Source organism: Thermobia domestica, chromosome 16 (genome assembly GCF_964235325.1).
Source record: "Thermobia domestica chromosome 16, izTheDome1.hap1.1, whole genome shotgun sequence".
In the NCBI taxonomy this organism is placed as follows: Eukaryota; Metazoa; Arthropoda; class Insecta; order Zygentoma; family Lepismatidae; genus Thermobia; species Thermobia domestica.
The window spans coordinates 24,140,836-24,161,794 of NC_137469.1; the positions used below are offsets into that span (position 1 = coordinate 24,140,836).

The 20,959-nt window shown below is 34.4% G+C and overlaps 1 protein-coding gene across 1 annotated transcript in view; it reads right to left on the bottom strand.

The window, feature by feature from the left end:
• The window catches only part of LOC145672948 (pancreatic lipase-related protein 2-like), a 90,129-nt gene that overhangs the window by 11,261 nt on the left and 57,909 nt on the right, over window positions 1-20,959 (bottom strand). The window contains exons 5-8 of the mRNA XM_081742198.1: window positions 15,289-15,516; window positions 8,712-8,957; window positions 6,017-6,131; window positions 3,741-3,935 (exon numbers count right to left, since the gene is read on the bottom strand). Of these exons, the coding sequence (XP_081598324.1) occupies window positions 3,741-3,935; window positions 6,017-6,131; window positions 8,712-8,957; window positions 15,289-15,516 (784 nt within the window). The remainder of the gene's footprint in view (window positions 1-3,740; window positions 3,936-6,016; window positions 6,132-8,711; window positions 8,958-15,288; window positions 15,517-20,959) is intronic.

The following is a 20,959-nucleotide window of genomic DNA, read 5'->3' on the forward strand; positions in this document are numbered from 1 at the left end:
ATTCTGCTTGGTCGGCTTACAAAAGCGTGACACGAAGTTTCGCTACTTGACAAAAATATATACCGGTACATTCTAGACTAGTCTGAACAGTAAGTGACAATAGGCATTGATTTTGTGTATTCTGCACTTAAAATATATACTGGGCCTCACAGGCCCCGGTTGCCCGTTTACGTTACAAAAATGTCTTGCCCGGATAAGGGTTAAGCCTTTCTGAGTGCAACTGCACTTCCCTCACCTTTGTTGTTCATGCTGGAGTAGTATACTTAAAATCATGACTTTTAAGATTTGTTCTTTCTGGAGAAAGGGGGAGGCGGCAAATTATGCCATTGCATGGGGCGACAAATTGACTAGGACCGGCCCTGATGATATGTGTATAAAAGACACGAATATAGGATGACTCAAATTGAAGTAATGCAGGATGTTTCAAAATTAATATTAGGGTTTTGAAACTTTGTAGTATCTATTACAATTAACTTACAATTATAAATATTATATCAAATGAAAGAGCAACTCAAACAGTTTTGTACGCACGCATGTACATACATTGTTTCTTCTGTCTGCCGTTAGAAACAGCAAGCAGCAAAGATGTAAACTGGAGAGCAGAAAGTTTTTTGTGTTTTAATAAAGACTGAATCTGTACAGTGCAACGGTCTGTGTGAAGAATATTAAGGAGACGCTTGCAACTACGTCCTTATCGTTTGCAGTTGCTACAGGTCGAAAGTCTACAGACTACGGTTTACATACCAATTTCGCAACTGAAATATTGCTGCATAACAATGAAGATTTTCTGGATCGTGTCGTCTTCAGTGGTAAATCGACATTTCACCTAAGAGCTAACGTGAACACTTATAATGTTTGTATCTGGCAGTCAGCAAATCCTCAGGAGATGGTACACTTGAAACGAGACTCTCCTAAATTGAATGTGTTTTGTGCCATATGGCGGAAAGTTTATGGGCCTTTCTCGCCTATCGACTAGATGTGTGCCGTGTGACGAATGAATCTCACATTGAACACTTGTAGCAAAGACTGTTTGAGGTGCTCTTTTACTTGATGCATTGTTTATAATTGTACTTAAAATGTAATAAGTACTACGAAGACTTAAAACCCCAAAATTTATTTTGAAACACCCTGCATTTCTCACCAACAGTGTTGGAACTAAGATGTAAAAAGGAGAAAATGTTCCTTATAAAGTTATTGTTTACAACTACGATAATATTATTAGTCGAGACTATAACTGCAACAACAACACGAGTTAGTAGTAAAACAAAATGTAATCAAATGTATATTCAGTGGCCCAGGTAGCCAAAGTGGCACACACGGGTGTCATTTGTTTAATCCACTCCTGTGTGGACACTAATTAAGATATCGGGATATTATTCTTGCAAAATATGGTTGGACTATAGTTTATTATATTAATTTTTTTCTTCTGGTGTCGAATTTCCTTCTCAAATTTCACCCCAGTCAAAAATGCGAGAATTTTCTGATTACGAATTTCCTCTACTACTTTTTTCCTTGTAGCTTCCTTCGTTGTAGAAAGACCTCCTTAAGACTTGCCAAGTAGATACCTCGGATGGATACCTAACTGATGACATCAATTGGATGGGCCTGCGCGCAGTGTTGCCAATTAGGGAAATTAAAATTTTCCTAAATTTGGGCAAAAATTAGAAATTTTTATTTATAAATCCGTACCTATACGTCCGAGTGCAAGTCAACTTACGCCAATCGAACATTTGTCTTTACTTAAGAAACGCAAGTTCAGATCGTTACAATGGGATAATTAGGGAACGCACGAAGAATTCATATTTAGGTTCTAACCCTTGATTTTTCTAGTTTTTCCCTACTTTTCTGTTTGCCGTAATATATTTTTGGTAATTACAAGTTTTGTTCCTTAAATATCGTCATAACACTTGTAGAATATATTAGTGGTGTACCAATGTTTAATTTAAGATAGTTTACGTCTGTCTGGTAGCAGTATTACCAGATACAGAAAATTTTAATTCCAGATTTTAGGGGGAAATTTTGGAAAAAATATCTGTTTTGTCTCTATTATTTCCCTCTTGTTGACTATATCGGACCAAACGTACCAGTATCTGGAAGTCTCGTCTTTGCTCTACACAACGCACTATAGAAAGTTTCAATAGGATAATTAGGGGAAGTACAGTTGAGGTTTACAGTAGACCTTGTTCTCTAATTGGGAAAATAACTGTGATTTTTTAAAAGGTAGAATGAGATATTTTTTATTGACATGCTTACTTTATTAGATATCGTCATACTACTTGTAGGATATATTAGGGGGATACCAAATCTTATTTTAAGATAGTTTGTGTGTGTCTGATAGCAGTGTTGCCAGATACAGAAAATTTTAATTCCAGATTTTAGGGGCAAATTTTGGAAAAAATTCCCTTTTTTATTTCTATTATTTCCTTATTATTGGCTACATTCGAACAAACGTAGCAGTGTCTAGGAGCCTCATTCTTAGCCTAATCAGCGCACCACAAAAAGTTTCACTAGAATAATTAGGGAAAGTACAGTTGAGGTTTATAATAAACCATGTTCTGTAAGTGGTAAGAAAATGACGAATTTCTGAGGTAGAATGAGATTTTTTTTAAAATTTCATGCTTACTTTGTTATATATCACCATGATACTTGTAGGATATATTCTTGGAGTACTAAGGTTTATTTTTAGATAGTTTTCGTCTGTCTGATGGCAGTGTTTCCAGCCAAAACAATTAATTCCCGCTTTTAGGTGAAAAATTCGGAAAAAATTCCCTTTTCCCCTCTAATATTACCCTCTTACTGGCTACATTGAAACAAACGTACCACTACCTGAAAGCTTCCTCTTTGCCCTACAGAACGCATCATAAAATGTTTCAATAGGATAATTAGAGAAGTTGTAACCCCGGCATATTTGATTTTTGCTTGTGAGGCCTAAAAAGTGTCAAAATTTCATGTGTATGACAGAATGTTTTCTTTCTCTCTTTGGATGGAAGCAAGCAACTACAGGATTTCACTGTACCTTGTCAACACACCAAAGATTCTTTTAGGTGATTTGAACCCATATAGCAGGAGTGGTACTAGATACAAAAAAAAAAAAAAAAAAAATTGAAATTCGGTTAGGGATTTTTTTGTAAATTTCACCCCTACATTTCCCTCAATAATTTCCCACCCATTAGCAACACTGCAATGCAACTTACACCAAAAAATAGTCACATCTATTTTCTAAAAAGCAAGGCCTTAACCATATCAATCGAATGAATGGTTTTTGAGCAATAAGTCACTAACTGGAAATGTAGGAAAACGCCAAAAATGACCTGGGGCCGAAAGGAATAATCACACAATTTTGCTAGTATATACGTACAAAGAAACAAAAGATTTGTAAGTTACGAGGGCTTCAACTCAAGTTCTGTTGATTATTTGAATAATCTGCAACGTAAATCAATAAATAATAGTTGCCAGAAAAAAAAACAGACATTTGAAAAAAAACATGAAAAAGAACGATGTTTTTTATTGAAAAAAAACTTCACAGAAAAAAACCGTTTTTTTACAACACTACCCTCAGATGGCATGACTATACGTACCCTCAGATGGCAGATGACTATTCATAACCTCGGCTGACAGACGACAACGTATAAACTTCCATCTTTAATTTAGCCGTAAACACAAATGATTTAAATGGATTGCTAGCACTTAATGTACAGTCAAGACAGCTTTTTTTTTTAAAAAGAAACTAAGTTTCTTACCCATTTCCTGCTAAGTCCATCACTGAGACTGTGTTAAAGAAAATGTGATTGGCTCCTCCGAGTAATTCTACTGTAAAATCAGGTCGAAAAGATAAAGTAGCTGTAACAGTGGTGTTCTCCATGTCACGAAGAATTCCTTGCTCAGCTGCCACCATGGACTGAAGACTATTGCCTCCTTGGATCATTTCGTTAGATCTGAAACAGATATTACTTATTAATTTATGTACTGGATATGTAAAAAGAATAAGCTGTTAGTTATATTATGGTGGTGTTTATTGTTATCTGCGTTTTCTTAACGATGACACTCCTAACAATGACACAGACACTAGAGCCCTTTTATTTCAGGTTTGCCCTTTATGGCGCTGCAGTGAATGTGTGTTTTCCCGTACCTTTCTCGAAAGAGGAGGGACGAGTTGCTGCGGCCGAGATCTTTCATTTGTTAGATGCGGAAGCGTTGCCACAATGAATTATTTCACGGATTTCGCAGTGCTCTGTCTTGTTAGCCATTCTAAATAGCCTCGTCAAGACCAAACGACTGAATGACAAATTGGCAACACGGCTGAGGTCATTCACTTCTTTTCCCTAAGCAAAGGGAGGGTTTCCTCCGTCAGAGGGTGGCGAGGGTGGGTCTGAAGTATGTTTCGCATATTTTTCGAGGGCACACCTGAAATAGACAGGCTCTAGTAACAGTTAGGAATTATTATTCATGAATGATACTAACACAATATTTGTTTCAATTATGTTGGTCAGGCATTTATATTAATGAACTAATAATAATTAACAAATGTTTAAAATGGAAAAGATCTAATTTCAAATAAATGGTGAGAATTCCTAGCAGCTATTTCTTATGTTTTATTTCTTTCTTATTTAAAATGGCGGAGTTAAGGCATAACCTTTTCTACCACTCAACCATTTACATTTTTTCTATGTTTGGTTACTTTATTTATTTATTTATGAACAACACAACAGGCATAAGCCCAATTATTGTGTTGGTGTATTACAGAATAAATTTACAATAGTTTTATTATTACATATTATATAATTCATATTACAGATGTCAATTTCTTTGTGCTCGATACATATTTTGTTATAAGAACAGCACTTTGTCTGGTTCCCAAGCCGGTTCCGGTAAACGCCCCCCCCCCCGAGACCCCCTGGTTCGAAATTTGAAACCCGGCCTGGGCCAAGGTACCTCTGACCAAAATTTGATAACCCTTGGTCCACTCGTCTGGTCACCAGGCCGCACACAGGCAGACAGACAAACACACAAACAAACTCTTTATTTTATTTATATTAGAAGATTAGATTAAATTCTAACTGATTTTTGTTTCTAGTAAACGATAAAATGCTACGATTATTAATGTTTACATTGAGTTTCTTAAGAGAACTTGAAGTAATAAGAAGTTTAAAAATAAGAAAATTAGTAATATCTTTGCCTTTGGCAATGTAGTGATGGGAGACTACACAACAGGGTTTAATTCCGTGATACGGCACTAAATATTTCCAAGTTTTCAAAGATTGGTCTGAATGCAGTGGTATGTGCATAAAACAAGAATTTTAGAAAGATCAAAAAAATGGTTCAAAAGATTGCGATCTTGGTCAATAATTAGTTTTTGGATCAGGGGCCAAAAATTTTTCGATGGCTCCTAAATCGAGTTTTTTTTTTTTTTTTTTTCAGAATCAGCACATCATACTGAGTTAAGTGATAGTTTGAAAAATGAAATCTTTAAGTTTTATGTCCCACGATTGTGCCAGTTAGGCTAAAGGAGACGATGATGATGAGAAATGAATGAAATGGTGGAATGAAGAAAGTGGGAGGAAACGGGATAACCCTGAGAAAACCCACGAGCACGGTGTTTGTTCACCACAAAGTCCACACGGCGCGAGCTGAGATCGAACCAGGGAAACCAAGCACCGGAGGTGAACCCAAACTACCACTGAGCCACCGCGCCCCCCAAGTGATAGTTTGAGTTTGGCAACCCTATATGTAAACATCCAGATATAAGGCTTACAAGAAAAAATTTTTGATTGAAATATATTGGATCTTTCGATCAAAAAAAAAAAAAAAAAAAAAAAATTCAATCACCTGAATTCCAACCATCCGCATCGACAAATATCCGGATTTAAAAGAAACAAATTGAAGAAAAATATTATTGTACTACAAATTGCATGTATTCGTTCATAATTTTATGTAAATATATATATTGGATATTATTGAACTGTTTGAAATGGCAGGGCGTAATATTACATTTTACCACCTAAATACTATCATTTACCTTGGTGTCATTTCAAATTTAAGAGCTGATCCGTTGATATTAAGTTCCATGGTCAGTCTTCCTTTCGTAAGAAGTGTTTCTTCAGAAATTTCTATTTTTGCTTGGAGGTTATCTCCTGCAATATACAAGAAACGTGAAATCTAAATAATCTATTTTTAAGCTACTAATTAAATACTATAAATAAGGGCATATATAAAGCATTAAGTCGTTGATACTACAACAATTTGCCTGTCAAGATTTCAAAACAGCTAAAAGACATGTTGAGACCAAATCCGAAGTGCCTTGATATCAGCTATATTGTCAGTGTAAAAGTAACTCCCTTACTATTGGCATGTCGTCTTTCAACAAGATGCTGTCGACAACTTTGATTACAAAATTTTGAAGACCTGGAAATGACTTTTTTTTTTTTTTTTTTTTTTTTTTTTTTTTTACATACGACAGATTGCAGTATCAACGTCTATTAACTTAAAGATTCTTGACTTACTTTAAATTCTATATATTTGCCATGAATTTTCGTATGTTTAGGGGTTATACACTTTATAAGTCAACCAAATTCCAGAAAATTTTAGATACAGGAAAGCACGAAGCACGTCCAGATTCGTTTGTAATTGCAACTGTGTTTGCGATTGCAGGAGTGTGAATATCATCCGAGTAGTTTAACCCATTTGCACAGACAACAACATTCCCAAATGCGCTATGAGAGTCCCTTTCTATCGTCTACACGACGAAAGAACCCATAAACGAGCATTTTAAGAAGTTGCCTGTACAAGAATGTGTTCAACCAACAATAATGTTGCATGTCAGAAGAAGGATTTGGATTTGAATCCCCCGTTTCACAAATACTTGCAATTACTTAAGCAAACTTGTAAAGCCTATACACGTGCTTTGTTATATTCCGAACTATTTATTACTTATTACGTATCTTTTACTTTCTGTGGATTTAATATTCATGTTTTGCATCTTTCTATCGTCTTTTTCTGTCTGTATGATTTGAGTTTTGTATGTTCAGTTGTATTTCTATGTATATCCGTGATTTGTTCGTATATACAAATCAGTTCAACACTCTTTTAAATGGAGTGATCTTTCTCTGAAGAGAAGATAGAATGAAATATATAAATAAAGCCACTTTTTCCATGCATTTTTGTGTCTAATAAAGATACCACTATACGTACACATAGTTAACAAATAAGTTATGTAGGGTAACGTTTCGATGCTATAGTACTATCTTCATCAAACGCGAGACGTATTCTTGTGTTCTTGTGTCTAGTGAAGCTACTGTTATAGTTATGCACATTAACCAAAGTAAAAACTTATACATGGTAACGTTTAGATACTATAGCCCTATCTAGACCAAACCCAACGAAGCCTTTTAAAGTCACTATGAAGATAAAATTATAACTACACACACACACACACACACACCTGTCAAAGAAGTTATACATGGTATTGTTTCGATACTATAGCTACTTTTAACACGGATCCTTGTGACTAATGAAAATACTGTTATAGTTACATACACCTAACAAAGATAAATACTAAAAATTATACATATATATATATATATATATATATATATATATATATATATTAACGTTTAGATACTACAGTGATATTTTCATTAAACACCTTAATGCCTCTGAAAGTACTTTTCCCATCCACTCATATGTCTGATGAAGATACTTGTACACATTGAAACGTTACATTGTATACTGATTTTCTTTATGGTTATGCTCTACGCAACAGACCCGATACACATCCGTCGTTATGGATTTGAACTTGGACGAAACCAAAAAGCGTTTCAAATGTATATAAAGAAGAATATTGATACAAAATTGAATTATAATTCCAAGTAACTTTAATAGCAACATACGAAATTGGGCTTGGGATAGAGTTTGGTCCCTGAGACACCTTGTAATGCACTAGTACACAATGGTGTTATTCTAACTTTTTAGTAACTGGTTCTGTATATATATATATATATATATATGAGAGAGAGAGAGAGAGAGAGAGAGAGAGAGAGAGAGAGAGAGAGAAAGTAGATGGATAAAAAGATAGATACAACTCTCTTAGGAAACAAACCATACAAGGTAGAGAAAAGCATTATTTTTGTTGGATACCAGAAATGACAAGTAGGGACCTACACAGCATCCTAATACAAGGTGGTGTGACGAAATTAGGTAGCACTACAAATATTTTGGAAACGAATTATCCAAGATAGATAATTGTCAAAAGGTATTGGTAATCCTTTTGACAATCCCTCAATCCCTCAATCCAGAAATGGATCGACAATTGTTGATAATGGTATGTATACGTTTCAAATATAAATAACCCTCACCACCACATTCATGTAAACCCATCCAGTTCTCATTCTTGGTATCTGAGTATTTGAGATTAAGAAATAAACGCTTATGCCTTATTCTGAGAGATCATAGATTTAACTCTGTAGCTGTAAGAATTTCTAAAAAAAAAAAAAAAAAAAAAAAAAAAAAAAAAAAAAAAAAGTTTAATCAAAATTTACTGTTTCTGAGTATAACTAGTTCAACTTTACTGTTATATCTGGACACAACAAACGGTTCTGCGAACTCTAAATATTTTAACAACCGGTTCTAGCAAACCGGTACAACCGGCTCAATAACACAATTGCTAGTACATCATATTTAAACTATTTATTATTATTGTTTACCCCAATACTTACCGCAAAACGGACTTTTTTCTCTTGTCAACAAGAACAAAGATCCTTGAACGGATGAATTCTTTATGTCATGTCCTAATGTTCCACAAAAGCTCCCGAGACAGCTGAAACAGTTTCCATGGACGAAATCTCTGTCGTAGTGCCTTAATCCGTAACATGGAATGCCAATAAATTTACAATCTGAGGTCAGAGCTTCAAAATATATGTCGACTGCCCTTAAGTGACTGCATACAAAATTGGACTTATCATCTGAAAACACAAATATTAATTATTAGTCGTAAAATACCATACAGTATAACAATGGGTGCGATAGGCATAAAGGAAATGGAGATTAAAAATATTACGAGGAGTGCAGTGGGATAAGTTAACTTTTCGTGAGTTGTCAAAGACGAAGCCAGAAATGTTGGATGGAAGAGAATGTGTCACAAGTGTAATAGTAATAATAATATCTTCCTATTCTGTTTCGTAGAATATACAGGGTTAGCATAAATGATTCATTCGTTTCGAAAAGGTTATATTTTCAAACTTACCAAATTTGCTGCACGAATCCATTATCTTTCCGATCAGGTGTGGCAGTGCGGCAGTACGAAGTTAGTACCTGCCGAAAACGGAGGGAAAGTAAAAGAAAGTTTTGTGTGCTTGAATATGCCAGATGTTCGTCTGTTATAGCTGTGCAACATACTTTCATAAGAAAGTATGGAAAAGAACCGCCATGTAAACAAAGCATTTTGTATCGGCAATTCAAGGACACTGATTGCTTGTTGAAAGGGAAAAAGCATTTGGCCTTCCAGATATCCTGATTTAACGCCCTGCGGCTTCTTACTGTGGGGTTACGTTAAGGATCTTGTTTACGTACTCCCACTACCGCAATCCTTAGTCGAGCTCAAAGAAGGCATCAGTGCTACTATGTCACAAAATGTATGGAATAAGCTTGAGTATCGTCTGGATGTGTGTCATGCCATCAAAGGGACACATATTAAACATTTGTAGGGAGTGTATAAACTTGGTGAATTTGTGGTTCTTTTCATATATCTTTCATATGTGTGTACATGTAACACTTTTGAAAATATAGTATTTTCAATATAAATGAATTATTATTCATGCTAGCCCTGTATGTTTACTTATTTCTCTGATCCTGACCTTTCAACATAAACATAGCATATGTCCCGCTGCCTCTACTTCATGTTGGGGAGACACGGTGGCTCACTGGTAGAGGGTTCACTTCCGGTGCTTGGGATCCCTGGTTCGATCCCAGTTCACGCCGTTCTCGGGGTTCTCCCGTTTCCTCTCACTTTCTTCATTCCACCATTTCATTCATTCCACCATTTCTCATCTTCACCGTCTCCATTAGCCTAATCGGCATAACCGTGGGACTTAAAACTTAAAGATTTCATTTCATTTCATTTCTACTTCGTGTTAATATTCTAAATACAAGATTCTGGTGTTCCGTTTCCCTATTCTTTGTTCCTTTCACTGGAGTGCGTCAGTTTGATTGGCGTTTTTCCTCTTTACATAAAAATAATAAAGTATTTGTACTTTTAATCTCTTACCCACTGAAAAGATCTCGTAGCACAGTGTCCGACACAATACTTTCCTCTAGAAAATCTTGGAAATTTATGTATTTCAATCGGGTATTTTACATTTCCTTCCATCATCAGTTAGCTTTGCATGATTAGATGAACAAATCAGAGATTGCTATAAATGACATATTATTATTATTATTATTATTATTATTATTATTATTATTATTATTATTATTATTATTATTATTATTATTATCATTATTAAAGTATTCTGCCGTTTGGCAGGTCCTGGGACTAATGAGTTGTTTTTTCAATATTAGGTTTGGGTCTGGAAATGTTTATTCCATGTTTCTCGATCCTTCAGCTTCCTCTTTTAACTCCAAATATTTTCTTCTATTTTTCAAATAATCGATCACTTGTGTTCTTCTTCTTCCTATTCCTAGCTTTCTTTCCATCTTTCCTGTTATGGCGGTGTGAAGAAGACAATTTCTTCGCAAGATGTGTCCAATCCAAACGGCCTTCCTACAAGTATTGGTGGCTAGAAGCCTTCTTTTCTCTCCTATCCTTTTTAAAAATCTTATTTTGTTACTCTCTCTGTCCATTTATCTTCTACATTTTCTTTCAACACCGCATTTCGAAGCTCTCTAATCCATGGGTTACCTTCTCAGCGTCATGTTGTGTAACGCTAAAATTAAAATGACATGTTATAATTTATGTACATGACGCTTACCAAACATTGTTAGGGTCATCAAATCTAGAAGGTTGAGGTGAGAGGTCATGTAGCCAGAATGGAAGAAAGTAGGAACACTTTCAAAGTCGTAACTGGAAGACCAATCAGAAAACGACCATTGGGAATACCTAGGCGCAGATGGGAGAACAATATTAAGATGGATCTCGCAAAAATAGGAATACAAGGTAGAAACTGGATCCAGTTGGCTAAGGATAGAAGTCAGTGGAGAGCTTTTGTGAACACGACATTGGACCTCCGTGTTCGATAGGCCATAGATTTAGTTAGTTAAGCCTACGATACTGTTGAATAAGTAAACAAATGGATGATTTAACTGCTCACGTGACAGGTTTAAGGCAATAAATGCCGGTAATGCTCAGACATATGTATAAATAAGTATTTTTGTTTTTTGTACTTTGGTGTTCATATTTTTGAAATCTGTTTATTTTCTTGCTTTATTTGCAATTTTATAATTAAAAACTACGGTGCAATAGCATAAGGATGGTTTAGTAAATTGTAGCTTATCTTGATTAAATACATTTTCGTTGACAATCTTCCAATAATCGGGCAATTTCGACAATTCGCCACTACCCAGGTCTGGTATCTTTCAGATTAGTGAGAGTAGAGTATATTGTATTAATCATTTTGAGTAGTTTATATATATAATCGACAAAAACATACTTTCTTTCATTGTAAATCTTAATATTGATGGTTTACAATATTCAATGCCATCTGTTAAGGTTTACGTGGATTAATAATTCCACCTTTTCGTTCATTATCATCATCACCATCTTCCTTAACCCTGAAGCATAACGTGCTACGTTAAATGAAAATATATATGAAAAGGAAAAAATACCTACCATTCGGCTCTCGTTTGGAGCCTTGTTCACAGAGGATAACATTATGAGAAAAATAATAATAAAACGAATAAATAAATAAATAAATAAATAAATAAATAAATAAAGGGGAACGGACTCAGCAGTGTAAGCTTGGAAATGTAAGTCCAGGAGTCAGAATTTCAAGTAAGTTAAATGATTATTGAAATTCCTGAGCGAGTAAGCCCCTATTCTCAATGCAATTCATAATCTATCCATTCATTTCAGCTTCCCAATTCCCAGATTTCCACATACCCACAGGGAAAGGAAAATTGCCTTTTTACTTCTCTAGTAATCCTAAGGTAAGTTGGAGGCAGGGACGTACGGAAGGGGGGGGACACAGGGGTCCGAACCCCCCCCCCGAAATTTCGACTTTTTAAAAATTTAGCCTAATTTTAGGGGCAATTTTAGCAATTTTAATATAAAATAGCTTCATATTTAGTTTGAACCCCCCCCGAAATAAATTCCTGGGTACGCTACTGGTTGGAGGCATTAAAAAACCTGCCTTTCCGGAATGACAGTCATACATGAGAACAGTGGCATATACTGGTTTGATGACTTGGGCTACCACTAACCTTTATAACATCTGTACATTATTATTATTATTATTATTATTATTATTATTATTATTATTATTATTATTATTATTATTATTATTATTATTATTATTATTATTATTGGAGTTTAGTTTCCACGTTATTATACAGTCTTCAAAAGAAAAGAAAACGTTACAACACACTTTCCTAAATAATAATAATAATATGATATGATTTTCTCTCCATTAACAAGACATATCCCACCTTATGCAGAGTCGTTTTACATAGGATTAGGGTCATACTAAAGGCCTGACTACTGTAGAAAACATATGTTAGTTGAACTCTTTAGTATGGCACTAATCACGTGTCAGAACGACTCTGCATAAGGCCCATATTACCTTATTATTTGGTCTAGGAATTAATTCGTGCGGTTGGTACGCACACATTAAAGCTGTAGTACAAACACAAAATACATAAATACCTTAAGAAAAATATTGTCCTTCGCTAGCCACCACTTTCGCCCATCTGTCAGGCAATGTACGGATTCCGTGGCGAAAGAAGTCATCCTTGGAAGCGATCCAGTCTGAGACCCATGTTTCGATATCTTCTGAAAAAGTAAACCGCTGTCCAATCAAATCATTGTTCATGCAATCGAACAAGTAGTAGTCCGAAGGAGCAACGTCTGGTGAATACGGCGGGTGGGGTAAAACTTCCCATCCGACATTTTCTAAATAGGTTTTGACCGGTTTTGCGACATGTGGGCGAGCGTTATCATGTTGAACAATAAGTTTATCATGTCTGTTCTCCCATTCTGGTCGTGTTCTGGCCAGAGCTTGCTTCAAACGCATTAATTGTCGTCGATAACGTTCTCCATTCATTGTTTCACCCGGTTGCAGCAGCTCATAGTACACCACACCTTTCCTATCCCACCATATGCACAGCATAACCTTTGCACAGTGAATATCTCGTTTTGGTTGTGATGGACCTGGTTCACCTGGTTTCACCCAGGCCTTTTTTCGTTTAGGGTTCTCGTAATGGATCCACTTCTCATCACCCGTAATAATTCGATGCAGAAACCCCTTTCTGCTCTGTCGTTGAAGCAGCAATTCGCAAATGGTTTTTCGTCTTTCAACGTCTCTGTCTTTCAATTCATGTGGAACCCAATGTGACATCTTTTGAATCATTCCCATGGCGCTCAAGCGTTTGGAGACTGTTGTTTGATCAACGCCTAATGCTGCTGCAAGTTGTTCCTGCGTTTGACACGAATCCTGCTCGAGCAATGCTGTCAATTCTTCGTCTTGAAATTTTTTTGGCTGTCCAGCTCGCTCTTGGTCTGCCAAGCCGAAATCACCACTTCTAAACCGTGCAAACCACTTCTGACACGTTCGCTCAGCTAGAGCATGGTCACCATACACTTCCACCAAAATACGATGACTTTCAGTCGCACTTTTCTGCATGTTAAAGTAATGCAGCAGGACACCCCGCAAAAACACTTTATCAGGCACAAATTGCGCCATGTTCACTTAACTACAAACTGGTGTTGTTGACGCTTTAATCCACTGCCCTATACTACGAACGATACGCGATGACAGGGGTTTGCAACACATGTGTGGATACACGGAACTGTGGGACGCTCCGTTCGTTGCGCCATCTCTTGTCCACCCGCACGAATTAATTCCTAGACCAAATAGTACAACGATCATATATTTCTACCTTTTCTTTTCCGTGAAGCAACCCTACATTTTGCTTTGGATAGGGGTAATCCTACTCACCAAAGAAAATGGAAGCTAATCGAGTAATAAAGAACACTGAAATAGGCAATTAGCCAACGAAGAAGCCTCAGTCTGTAAGAGTCTTGACAACGAAACGCAAATAATGAAACATGTATTTATAACAGCTATGCCAACTATGGCAAAATTCTGTAAAACTCAAAATTTTTGTGCGTTGACGCAAACCGCTACCGAACGAGGCTCAAGATATCCGAGACAATTTCCAGAGACCTCCAAAATGCCTCGTCATTAATTTCCTTTTACTCCTCGCTCACACTCAAGAAACCGATTTCTCCAGAGCAAATTGCTGTTACCTGGCAGCCCGTTCGTACGCTGTGGACGGAGGTGAAGCGAAAGGGAATACGCCGATACGATTCTTGCTGTAGTAGCTAGAGAATGGTAACTACTGCGTTGTCATATCAAAGACCTCTTAAGATAGCGGGACAGACTACGTGCGAAAAAAGTTAGTAGATCGTTCTGAATACATGCAGTTCTCAGAAACTTCTATCATTGAAAGAAGATACTAAAGTGTAAAATTATCAATATAATTTAGTTTATATTAGAATAACCTTATTTTGTAATATTCTAGGGCTACTGCCGGTAAGCCCAGTAACCCACAAAATACGTCACTGCATGAGAAGGGAAGACGTAGAATAGATACTGAATATGCTGGGAAAGTTAGTCTTTTTCTAACGAATTAATAACTTAATGAATTGTTTATCATCTTACAAGAATAAGTTATTTGTTACTGAAAAATAAATGAACTGAAATGAAAAGAAATGAAAATGAAACGAAATCTTTAAGCTTTACATCCCATGGTTATACCAGCTAGGCTAAAGAAGACAGTGATGATGAGAAGTTAATGGAATGGTGGAATGAAGGAAGTGGGAGAACCCGGAGAAATCCCACGCATACGGTGTTTGTATACCACAAAGCTCTCTTGGCGCGAGCTGGGATAGGACCAAGGACCCCATGCAGCAGAGGTGAACCCTCTTCCACTGAGCCCCATGAACTGAAATAAGAATAAAGTATTAAAACTATAATATGGCACAACACACTTCATTATGGAAAAACGGATTGCAATTTACTCTGAGCACAAGTATTTGAGAACGGTGCAAAATAATGCCAATCTTTAAAACACAATACTTACTAACAGACACCAACACATCTATGGCATTCCATGGATCTCCCTCACATCCTGGCTGATTGGTACCACCATTGATAAAGTAGTCAATATGCCCAACGTTTTTCACGGTGCCCAGTTTACCGTAGAAAAGGTAACCTGAAAATGTATGTATAGCCTCCACGAAGTCAGCATCTTTCTTGTCTAACCCTATGTTATTAGCTCCATTAAACATAGGGCCTGACGGGTCAAGACCTGTTTATATAAAATAGTATATTAGAAAGTGTCTTATTGTGCATATATTTTATGATATGCAATGGCAGAAATCTCTTAAGTTACATAATTTCCAATGATTTCCAGCTAAAGGAGAGGAATAAAGGTATACCTAGGTAAAATAATAGTAATGCTTTTCAAGTAAATAATATTTCCCCTTAGAATCAAATGTACACTACTATGGCAGCAGCGTTACTTTAGGTTTTGATTGGGAGGGGGTTAAGGTCCTCTGATACAAGCAATATTTAGTTTTTCATTAATATATTATTATTCTATTGATTAATATCTATCTATGTATCTACCTATCTATTTACATCTATATATATCTATCTATCTATATCTATTATATATGTATATATTTAAATCCTAAACTCAGAGGTGAGGCAATTTAATCCCTTCTCTCCCGAAGCCCCAAATGAGTTCCAACTTCACAAACTTCAACTTAATATATTATGAACCCATAGTCTTCAGATTTTAATTTATCAACAAATGTCTGGTATTGTAAGTCGATGTTGTAAACTATTTTTGATATGCCATTGTAAAACATTGTACGATCTGTTCGTTAACAACAACATAATTGTCAGACAGCATATTAAAAATATCATTTTAGTGTAATATCAAAACAGATGATATCGAAAAGATTTTTGGTTAATCAAAATTTCATAAAAAAAATCTTAAAAGCATGTGAAAAATTTCAAACCCAATTATAAAAATCGTATTACAGCAATTCAACACTTTCTAGTAGTATATAATCTTCAGTTTACTTCATGGTTTATCCCACAGTAATAAAAAAGTTATTCAAAACTACGTTAAAAAATTTACGTTGTTTTTAAAAATACAAATGCCAAACTCAGTAGCTGTTTCACTAACTCAAAAGTTATTTTCATTAACATTCAAAAATTGTATTTAAAAATAATTTCATCAAATACAAGTACATTCATTGTAACCATCATTCTACCAAAATTCTAAGTTTATTACTCAAAAAAAAAAAAAAAAAAAAAAAAATGATAAAGCAAATTACGTTTTCTCTCATTCTTAAAAAAAAAAAAAAAAAAGCATGAAAGTATGTGTCTTTCAACCACAACCTACCTAAAACATTCTAAAGCCTAACACTGACACCTAAAACAATATCTGACAAACTTGCTACACCAACACCTTACACAAATTAAATTCAATTTATTACAAATATACATTTAACAGCTCAATGATTTGCTTTTCATTTCATCACGATTCTGTTTAGCCAATAAACAAACAGTGGTAAAACATCCCAAAATATTAAAACCTCTTGCTTGCACATTATAAGTATGTTAAAATATACTGTTAGTTCCAAATATTAACAAATTCAATCTAAGTTGCCAAACAAATCTATGAAATTATCTAGCTATATCCAACATTAATTTTAGTAAAAAAAAAAAAAATAAATAAATAAAAAATAAATAAATAAACAAATAAATAAAAAGTTGAAGCCAAAACCCAAGTATTTATAAGAAATTGCGCACTATTATGAAATATGTACAATAAAACTGCTTGTTCTGATTTAAAAATATAAAAGGTTATCTGTAAGTGCTCCAAGTAACGTAACTTCCAGGCATTTACAAAATGCTGCAAGTAACGGAACTTTTAGGTAATAACGAAATACTGCAAATAACGTAACTTTCTGGTATTAATGAAATACTTCAAGAAATTTAACATATAATACAAATATAAAGTAAATGTAAAGATGTACAACGTAATTGGTTTTTCATGCCCTGGGATAGATGCCGACTAAATTAACGCAGATATTACATATTACACATTGAAGTAATAAAGTACGTAGAAAGGTAGTTATTTTACTGGTGTAGTCATAAATTTCCTTTATTTATTAATTTTTTTTCTAAGTAAAAAATTCTGAAATGCTCCCTCTTGCATTTTCCTGTGATTATGGTTAAGAAAACTTATTAACATTTTTAATGCGGCGTGCTTCTACTGCACAAAATAAATAAATAAATAAATAAAAATAAAAAAGAGTCCTTTGAGTTGCTTTCTGAGCGATTAGTATAGTCTTGAAATATGAAGTTTGACATCAAATCAAAACAAAATAGTGCAATATTTTATATATAGACCTATAAAAGTGTAGTCCTAGGGGAAGAGGATGGTTGTCTACTGGTGACCCCGTGAATCTATCAATGCCTTAAATGCAGTCCATGTGGGAGGATGGAGAAATCTTTTTTATTATTATTATTAAACGCGTCTGTAGACACTCTCCCCGATTCAGTGTCGTCTTCTATCACATTTAAAGCGTTTACAGCGTTAATTTCAAATTTTCTTAAAATATTACAAAAAATAAAACACTAAAGCGTAACAACATAATGTTTCAGTAGTTCGAATACTCAATACTGCAAAAATAATACTATAGACATTTACAAAATGCTGCACAAATAAAAGATAATATTAAAATGTAATAACGTAACTTTCTGGTATTTACAAAATGATAGAAGTAACGAAATACTACAAGTAACGTAATTTTCTGATATTAACGAAATACTGAAAATAACAAAAGGTTTTTGGTACTAACAACATTCGTCAAGTTACGAAACTTTTTGGTATTCACCAAATTATACAAGGAATTGAACAAAAACTTAAAAATATAATGACTTTACTTTTTTACTGCTTAAAATTTTACAACTTACTCATATCATCAATATTTTAACACTGCAACATATTAAAATGTAACAATGTAATTTTATTGATGCTTACAAAAATGCTATAATTTAAGACAGTTGGAATTTTTAGGAAATTTCTCATTATTGTATTGTTAATTCTATGTATACACTGATTTATGATATATTGGTCAACAATGCGAAATTTGTTAAAATCATTGGATACTGAAAATCAGAGATGGCCAAACTATGGCCCGCTTGCATATTTCGAACCTGGTCTATAAATAAAAATGAAAAATATGTGATTTTTTTAACTTCATGTGTAATAGGAACAATACAGCTGGCCATCACAATATACATGAATGAGGACTTAACTTTTAACTGTGACAATATGTTCTTTTTTCCCCTGATGGTTACCAGGCAAATTATACAAGGTAATGACATTGTTAGAAGAATTTTATTATATACACTTATTATCAAATAGTCGTAGCTCAGGTCTTATAGTTGGTTTAAACATATGAAACAAGAATCAGAATATAAGAAAGATTCAAAAGAAAAATGTATGAATCACCCACATCCAGCGGAAATATCGCCTCAGCGGAGGGGCAAGGAAAATTGAAAATATCCTTAAGTATAGTTCTTATTTTATTCTGTTCCACAGTGCATTATACATTGCCAATCACTGTTGTAAATTAGTAAATTTTGTAGCTATTGAGTGTAATAATGCAAACAACATTTCATTTATTTTTTCAATGTTTCTAAGAAGTACAACCTAGTCCAAAACTTTTTTTTTTTTTTTTTTTTTTTTTTTTTTTAAGGATACAGATTTTAAAATTTCTTTGGGAATAAATTACATTCAAATCTACACTGTAAATGATAAGTGGAGGAACATTTATATTTCTTGCAGACTCTATTCTAATTTTTGAATGTTCACAACTCACATAGTAAACATTTGTCCTCATTAGCAGCTTAGAAGATGCTCAATCAAAATCCAGAGTGTGGCCTGAGTTTTTGCACAATCCATCTTCAATAGAAAAACTGGCTGATATTCTTAACCTAGACTAGCGTACACTGTCTTTATATTGTAGGCTTGACCCACCTACACTTGATTAGAGTTTTTCCCACTTTACTCACTTATTACACATGTCAAACATTTGAAAGAAAGATGGATCAGTTTTTCTTTTTTTCTTATATACAGGGTGTTTCTAAACAACACCGACAACCTTTGGAGGTGATTCCTGACACCAAGATAAGATAAAAGGTATAGACCAACCTGGATGCACAAATGCTTCCTTTCGGAGTTATAGCCTGCCGAAAACTTGAAAAAGCGAACTTTAAATGTCCATAGCTCCAAAAATATGAAGCCTACTGTAGTTGGGTCAAGCCTTCACTTAGGAACTGGTATGTTCCCTATCCAAATATCCATGTTTCAGAATTCTAAAGTACTTCTGCAACAAATTTTTATAGATGAAGTTTGGCTACTGGCATACAATTTGAAGTACTCACCAACTACCTCTATAAAAATTGTTTGTGGAAATACCGCAGGATTCTGAAACATGGATATTTGCATAGGGCGGTTATTAGTTCCTAAGTGAAGTCTTGACCCGATTACGGTAGGTTCTATAGTATTGAAGCTATGGACCTTTAAAGTTCATTTTTTCATGTTTTCGGCAGCCTATATCTCCGAAATTAAGCATTTGTGCACCCACTTTGGTCTATACTTTTTATCTTATCGTGGTGTCAGGAATCACCTCCCTAACGTTGTCGGTGTTATTTTGAAACACTCTGTATATACATATGTGTGTACTAATAATCAAGTATCTTCTGGCAATAACATATAGACAATCGAAAATACAAAAGTAATTTTCATCACTACATTGTTCTTTCAATCACAAATCTAGCCATAAACCGATTTTTGTTTAAAATTTCAATCACAGAATTTTATAGTCATACAAACTCATAATTTCACACTTTTTCATGAAAACTCGTGTGTGCTTATTTAAAAATCGGATTTTTTTTTTGAAAATGAATCTTCTATCTTTACTTTTTTTTTTCCAAACCAGAATATTAAAACGAGAATACAATTTTACAAGCAAGTGAGGCTGTATGTTTCCAAAATATAACTTACTATCTTTTCAAAACAAAGAATGTTATTTTTCTTTGAGAAAAGCTGTGTGTTTATGGCAAGATAAAATTAAAGGAAACAGAATTATAACTTATACTTTTCGATTTTTCTTTTCCTATCTTCCTCTTGTTCATATAAATTTGACTACAATGAGGTAGCATTGCAGTAAACAGAATTGTAACTTATCCTCTTTTGTTTTTTCTCACTTTTGTTTTTCTCATTTTAAAGTTTTTTATGCAGCTCTTCACATAAATTATCTAGGAAAATTCGGCTACCTACGTACCGATTAGGCAACATGCGAAGTGAAGTAATGAAGATTCATGTTGAGATATTCTGTAAGCATAAGTTAAGAAATTTCAAGTAGACAATACCATCATAAACAACATTTTGTCTAGGTAGCTTATTTTCTTTTCTTTTTTTCTTTTTTTTTTTTTTTACACTTTTTCACAAAATTTAATATTCATATATATATCAGGTTTTAAATCATGTTTATGAAATTGCTTTCGCCACTACGAATTTTCTGTTAAGATCAATAGCAGCACACGTAAGATACTTTTTAACCTCAGCAAGCCTGAGATCTGCCTCCAAGGTATCATAGTATACGCTTAACCAGTGGAGGTTCTTGAGGGCAGACATATCGGCGAAAGCTACAATTGTCACA